At 33.2% G+C, this 7704-nt stretch overlaps 1 protein-coding gene and 1 long non-coding RNA gene across 2 annotated transcripts; both read right to left on the reverse strand.

Annotated features, from left to right (window-relative positions):
* Nucleotides 1-1406: 1406 nt before the first annotated feature.
* Nucleotides 1407-7442, reverse strand: LOC110104392. Its single transcript, XM_020833472.2, has 2 exons — nt 7135-7442; nt 1407-1827 (listed from the first exon to the last, which is right to left on the reverse strand). Exons 1-2 carry the CDS (start codon nt 7302-7304, stop codon nt 1422-1424), a joined length of 576 nt encoding a protein of 191 aa, XP_020689131.1. The 5' UTR covers nt 7305-7442; the 3' UTR covers nt 1407-1421.
* LOC114579283 lies at nt 5023-5639 on the reverse strand. The gene is made up of 2 exons (XR_003700198.1): nt 5324-5639; nt 5023-5245 (listed from the first exon to the last, which is right to left on the reverse strand). It is a non-coding gene; the product is annotated as an uncharacterized LOC114579283 (long non-coding RNA).
* Nucleotides 7443-7704: the final 262 nt, after the last annotated feature.

The following is a 7704-nucleotide window of genomic DNA, read 5'->3' on the forward strand; positions in this document are numbered from 1 at the left end:
AATATTTACTGGGATCTATCATATTAGAGGAAAAATTTAATACAACAAAATTTAAATCTAATCTATACTGGAGGATCACACTACTATTGGCTCCAATTATTCTCATTTTCCTTGATTACTATCCATAGGCAAACTCATGGTCGTGGATCTCAGCATAACGGCACAAAGAATGAAATTCCTTCAATATGACACAACGAGGCTATGCATCAACTAACTTCACTTGTGTGGGAAGAATATCACAACAATATATTGAGTATAAAATATGTGGCAAAACAAAACATTCTACCATAAAATGGTGGCAGACAATTGATCACTCTTATCAGTTCAATCTGCAAGTGTAAGTTGCACGGGAATTTGAAACAAATGCCGACTAATTTTTAGATTCAACAAACTCGAGAAGTCAAAACTATCAAAAAATGACATTTGATAACAGGTTGGTAATTTTCTGAAGGAGACTTATTAAGAGGTTGATTCTATCATAGCTTCCTTCACAAGTTTAATTAACAAGGGGGATTTAGTTAAAATATGCAAATCAAGCTCTTCTGGACATTATTACATTGTGTGCGGTCTAATGCTCCAATCTGGTAAGTTGTACCTCCAAATATTTTCTAAAATCTAATGGTGTAGGCGTCTCCAGAGAAATTTAACGATACTAATCAAGAAAACTCCACGAATAACATAAAATTCTTTTCCATTATACAAGCCATACTATTGGTGAACTAATCCGCAGCCTAGAAAGTTCTAGCATATTTTGATCACCGAGCACCACAAAATTGAATTCCCAAAAGAGATTTAAGACCCTAATTGATAGGTCGGTGGATTTATTATAGCAGTACACTCTGTTCCTCAACACTACACAGGTGTTGAAAACATGTTCAAGCAGACACATTGTTACATACAAAGGATGCTATAGTGATTGCTTTGAGAGTATCCAGAACGACCCTACCAATCAAGATTTTGCTAATATGCTACATTGACAAGTGCTCCTCCCAAGGGTAATCTAAGAAGGCAAAACTTCTTAGTTTCAAGAAATAGGATGGAGAGTCCGGATCAGAAAAATTAGGAAACAAACCTAAACCAAAAATTGCATTACAAGTTGAAGAAATAAAATGTGAAATATCAATAGTGAAACTTCTAACTAGAGACTTTTAGTCGAAAGTGATCAATGATACTTCACATACGTGTAAACTAGCATCAAAAAGATAAATGCTTCCTGACATTCAAAACTTACTGTTTATATTTTTGACGAATAATTAAAATCCACTAGCCTTCCAAGTATCGGGTAATATCAAATTAACAAGTTACTAGGAACGGAGTCCAAGGGGAAAAATGAAAAGGTGGCTCCAAAAAGGATTAAATCCTTCAAGAATTACAAACAAAACAAGGCCAAATCTCAGAGCCAGAAATGATAAACCTAAAAGCTAGGAGTTGAATAAGTAAATAAAGATTGGAGCAGAATTAAACCCCACAGTTAACGGCCTACAATTGTTAACAAACAATACATGTGATGCATACAAACTTGGCCTGCATAGATTTTTGATGCTAAGAAATGCAAATGGGGTGATAAAGCTAATATCATAGACAAGTTTATCCACAAAATCAGCAAATAAGGATATATTAGGAAAGCATACTGTGAGGAGGACGTTCAGTGACTGCTCAAACTTGATAACCCATTTCTCCACCATACCAGGTTCCTTTGAAGATGAGTTATCATCATCTGTTGGCTCTTCAACAATGTTAGGTATCGTCTTAACATGAAAATAGTCTTCCACTCCCACTTGTTCTTCTTTCTCTTGCAAGGTTGCTGCCCTTCTCTGGAATGATTTCCTACAAAGATAGAAATAAAAAAAATGCTAATAGAAATATGGAAAGCAAGTTAATTTGCAATAGGGTATAGAATCAAATTTTTTGTGGTGCAAACTTCTATCATCATAGAGAAAACTTCTTTGCAACAAATATATCTTTTTTATTCATTGCGTTTAACCTTCTGATAAAATAATCAGGAAAAAAAAATCCATTCTTTAATCACATAAAAAACTGCAACATTTTCTATCAATAAAAACAATGATACGCATTAGCAACTTATTTATCACTATTATCAGCATTGTTATCTTAGTTATTACGTCTGTTCATTAGTCTTATCCATGTGATATATTTCCCTTAGCCTTCCAAATTGATGGTAAGGGCTCAAATCTATCTAAGGAAACAAGTCTTATGCCAACTAATTGGCGCCAACTTCAAGCTCATTTTTCAAAAGCAGTATGAAATTATATTTTCCATTTACTAAAGATCAACGGATAACAGAACTGACGTCTGTAGTTCTCTTTAACAACAGTTTCATCATTTTCTAAAAAGAACAATACAAAAAAAATTAAAGCGCACAATCATTCTCTAAGCTAAAATCTCATACAATGAACAATGATGGATAGATTGAATAATTACCAACTTATTTCATCCACATTATGAAATACAATTTTCGTTAACACAAAACATGAGGGATCAAACAACGACCTTCTTTAACCTTCTTTAACGTAAGATAAATTCTTTCCTAGGAAACTGCCAAAGTTCCGAAAATTGCATTGAGTTCTTCAATTACCCTCCGGGAGAACTACTTCAGGTGTTATGTAATATAAAATAGAATATGTTATTGACTCTTATTTCGGTGGATACAAGCTTTTATGCATTTTTTCTTGATTTTAGATGTTTTTCAGAACAATAAACCATTAAATCATATACATTCAGGATAAATAAGTTGGGTTTTCAGTGGGATAAATCTTTTGTTTTTTCCATGCATACCTAGTTGTTTCGTTGGTGATTGTCTTCCTAGTGAAATTGAATTATTGTTTGTTTTCTTTCATTGTCATTGGATAAGCTGTATTAGATAATGATTTATTTAATACATGGATCTTTATATTGACAGCTAAAACAATGTCAGATGAGAGGAGAAATAGTGCGTTGGTTCCTATTTTTAAGAATAAAGATGATGCACACGACTGTGTGAATTATAAAGGAATTAAGTTATGTGTCATACGGAGGATCATCGAGCATAAATGATTTGATACTAATATTTATCAAAATTAGTTTGGATCATGCAGAGCAAGTCTACTATGGAAGTTATACATTTGTTGAGAGGTTTGCTGGAGAAGTATAAAGAGAGTAAGGAGAATTTACATATGATATTTATTGATTTAGAGAAAACATATGATAAAGTTCTAAGATAAATGCTCTGGAGAGTTCTAGAAAAGAAAATAGTTAAGAATGATTATATTCAAGTTATTAAAGATATGTATATAGGAGTTGTTACTTGTGTTCAAATACAAGATGATTTGATTAAATATTTTTCCCATTTTAGTTGGATTATATCAAGGATTAGCTTCAAGCCTACATCTTTTTTGCTTTAGTCATGAATACTCTTACTAGACATTTGCAAGAGGATGTAACTTAGTGTATGCTTTTTGCTGCTGTTATTTTTTTTGTTGATAAGATGAGAGGGAGTTAATGAAAGACTTGAATTATGGAGGTCAACTTTAGTTTAGTTTTGGTTTGACTAGATCTAAAACCAAATACAAGGAGTGTAATTTTAGCAGTAATAGATCTAGTAATGGGATTGCAACATTGGGTGATCAAGTCATTCAAAAGAGTGTGCCTTTTAGAAACATGGGGTCTATTGTTCAAAGTTATGGAGAAATAGATAGAATATTGTTAGTACAATTCAAGTTGGATAGTTGAAGTAGAGGAATGGATCGGGCTTGTTGTGTGATAGAAAAGTTCCCCTCAAACTTAGGTGAAAATTTTATAAGTTGGTGGTGATGCAATACTTTATGGCGTAGAATATTGGCCAATAAAAGAGAAATATAAAATTAAGTTAAGTGTTGCAAAGTGGCTTTACACTTAGAGACAGAATGTCAAATGAATATATACATGAAAAAAGTTTGATTTGCTCAAACAGCAAATAAGATTAGAGAGAATCACCTTAGATGGTTTGGTCACATAAAATGCCGGTTGTCCGATGAAGGGTAGATGTATTAGATTAGGCCTATGTTAAAGGTTAAACCTAAAAGATCTGGTTAGAAAGTATTAGAAATGACATTTTTCATTATATTTAAATGAGAATTTGACTCTTAATATGACATAATGGAGAAAGATGATTCATATAGCCGACACCATGTTGTGGGATAAAGACTTGATGTTGTTGTTGAATTTTAACAGTCACTTCTCCCCATAGTAAATACAAATCTATCAAAAGTTTTGAATCTTCAATTGCATTTGGGAAGAAAGCAACCAATGACAAGGATAGTATCTAAAAATAAGAGTTGGAAACCAACAATATATAACAACAACAACATCAAGCCTTTATCCCACTACGTGGGGTCGGCTACATGAATCCTTTTTCTCCATTGTGTCCTATTAAAGGTCAAATTCTCGTTTAATCTAATAAAGAAACCAACAATATACATTAGATAAAAATACTTAGACTCGTTGAGTTGAATTTGCATGTGACAACAAAGTAGAAGTTCAAAGTTCAGTGCTTTCATCATCTAATTTCATTAAATCTTGTCTCCCTAGCCTATTATTGCCTCATACAGGCATAAAATTAATACTGATTAATAATTACATTTTTTTCTAATGCATGCATATTTGAATTGTAATTTTAATGTCCATGCATAATTAGAATTACTGTGTATGATTCTAGGAACTTGAGAAGGGAGAAGAAATGATAAAAAATCTACTTGATAGTTCTAAAAAAAGGGCCTAGCATAACTATTTTAAGTGGCCAAAAGAACACAAATTGTTTTTGAAGAGATAATAATGGAGCACTTTCTACTAGGAAACATTTGGAATTACAAGAAATAGATAGGTGATGAGATTGTCACCACCTTAGAGCAAGGTTTTAAAAGGAGAAATCGGGAATCGAGGCGTTTTTTCTAAACGAGGCGAGGCGTAAGCCTCGAGGCGGATCGAGGCGTAAGCCTCAAAACGATTAAAATAAATTAATTTAAAATTATAAATAATGACAAAAAATAACAAAATATTATGTCAACTATGAATTTGAAGATTTGTTTTAAGATAATATTACTGGAATACAAGATTTAAAATAAACTCATTTAAAAATAAAACATCCCCTTAGGATCAAGACCCAAAGCAGGCTCGTCATCACTTTGATTATCTTCAGAATAATCTTCATAATTAATGTCAAAGTCATCCTCAAACTCTTCTTCATCTATAATATTTTTTCCTTTATCTCCTATATCAGTTAATATTTCATTAGCTATAAAATGAAACAATAGTAACATACAAAATAATTCATTATATTTAAGAATACCTTTGAATTTTTTTTAAGCTTCAATCTCACTTTGTTTCTTCCTTTTATATACTTGGGCAGTTGCTTCATTATCTTCTTCATTGACATGAGTTTCTCCTTCTACTTCAACTTCATAAACATCAGCATTCTTAGGAGTAACCCATTCATCATCAGATTGTAACTCATCAACAAGCAAAGGATCAATTTCATTCTCAATATTTCCTTGATTCTGCAATTTGAGATATCTATCTTTTAATTTTTTGTTAAACATAACATAAACTAGTTTGTTTATTCGATCTGCCGCCAATTGATTTCTCCTCTTTGTATGAATTTGATTGAAGATACTCCAATTACACTCGCATGCAGAAGCCGAACACGTTAGGCTAAGAACTTTAACTGCAAAAGCTTTCAATTCAGAAACATCATCTCCAATTACTTTCAGTTCTCACCCGAAGCAGAAGCAAGTATGTTACCCTAATACTCGACTCTTATACGACTCTCACCGCTCGGTCTATATACTTACAAATCAAAGCGGTGCCTCGTTTCGCTTCGAGGCGTTACAAACCGAAGCCTACGCCCTGTGCGAAATAAGCGCACGCTCCGCCGAATCCAACGAGGCGTAAAAAATAACAGTGCGTACGCCTCTTCCTCCTTTTTAATCGTTGCCTTAGAGCATTACATTAATACAAAGTATCACATTGGCGTTAGTATAACGTATTTTAAGAACATGAAGAGTGATTTCAAGAATGTTATGAGATAGTTAAATAACAGTGGATATAATGGGATAAGGAACTTGATTTTCCAATAGTAAGCTATGAGATATGAGATGAACTTTTTCAGGTTAATCATTAGTGCAAGATATATTGTAGGAGCAAACTCATTCTAGTTAGCTAATCACACATTGAATTTACCATGTATATTTAAGTCAAAAACTTGCTATACCATTAAAATATCCACTTATGGTTGAAGAAGATATACATTCTAATACCTACCCATTACTAGGCATGCTTGAGATCAGCATTCCCGATAATGCACCAAACCTTGAGGACCTGAATATAATCGACTTCAACAACACAAATGTACGGCCTTTGAAAATGTTGATCAAAATAAAGTGAAGTATACCCTAATCCTCAAAGACTCATATGTAGTTTACCCTAAATATTATATTGATGTTGCTTGACTAAGTATGATGGTACATAAGGGGTATGCCTAAATCTATGGTAAGAAGTTTAACTATGCTGTTTTTGGTTATTATACCTCCGATGGAGAATCACACAAAGTGAAAATTCTGTTGTGGAATGAGATATATAGTTTTAAGTATTCAAATAAAATTTATTAATCACATGGATTAGGAAAATTATTGGTGATTTCATTAACTTGGTAATTTTTAATTCACAAAACCTTGGAAATATCTTTAAATCCCCACATCTTCCAATCTACAACAAAAAAAATGAGGGATTGAGCAGGATTTAAAATTTTGCTCAACCAAATAGTTAGCAGGATTTACACAGAAAAGATTTATTAAACAGTAGTTATTTAGATTATTTTCAATCCGGATTCACCAAATCCTACTTCCATCCAAACACCCTAGCTGTAGAAATATGAGAATTTTACAATGACAAGACAAAAAAAAAAGAATCGGACAAAAAAAACCCTCAATGATCTCATCCAAGAAATAGATGCCTCAACGTATAGCAGACAAATGACCAATACCAAAATATCAGAAAACATCTATGAAAACAGATTCACAATCAATAATGCATCAAGCGCTAATTACTCCTCAAATCATACGAAACGAGCTACGGTCATTCCAAAACGCAACAAAACCGTACCTAGAAAGCATCCTGCCCGATAAGGAGAGATAGGTAGGACGCAAGAGAATATTATAAGCAAAAGGTGCGGAAGAGGACGCTGTGAAGGGCCTGATAATCACCGCTTTTGTCGTTCTGTATGAATGAGAGGCAAAGAGGGAAGCGGAACGCGCTGCCACCGTCGCCGCCATGGCTTTCTCACCCACCGCGTCTCCTTCGGAGTCAGAAGGGGAGCAGGAGGAGGAGCCGAAGAAAAAGACCGGTCGCTCTCAAGCTCTCTCAGCCCTCCGCCTCGTTTCCCTGCAGATTAGAGCCGAAGTTTATTTTTTTCTACTTTATCAGCTAGAAATTAAAGCCAGTCAAAAAGCAGATCAAAACCGTATATTGAAGACCAAATCAAGACAGAGGGAAGAAATTTTAACTGTTTTTTATAGCAAGTATTTTAAACTTGGGAGATTTATATACATACCACTTAATATTATTTTATTTACATATTTAATATCTAAAATTTTAATATTACATAAATACCACTCATTGTTCATTTTCATATCAAATATGAGTGGTAGAAATGAAATATATGAATGATATGAA

The sequence above is a fragment of the Dendrobium catenatum genome, unplaced genomic scaffold (assembly GCF_001605985.2).
Source record: "Dendrobium catenatum unplaced genomic scaffold, ASM160598v2 fragScaff_scaffold_264, whole genome shotgun sequence".
In the NCBI taxonomy this organism is placed as follows: Eukaryota; Viridiplantae; Streptophyta; class Magnoliopsida; order Asparagales; family Orchidaceae; genus Dendrobium; species Dendrobium catenatum.

Excerpts from the sequence above, each read along its gene's own strand:
- LOC110104392 (XM_020833472.2), bottom strand. The coding sequence starts at position 7,304 with ATGGCGGCGACGGTGGCAGCGCGTTCCGCTTCCCTCTTTGCCTCTCAT. Across the intron at positions 1,828-7,134 it reads TCGGGCAGGATGCTTTCTAG|GAAATCATTCCAGAGAAGGG; the intron begins GTACGGTTTTGT and ends CTATCTTTGTAG.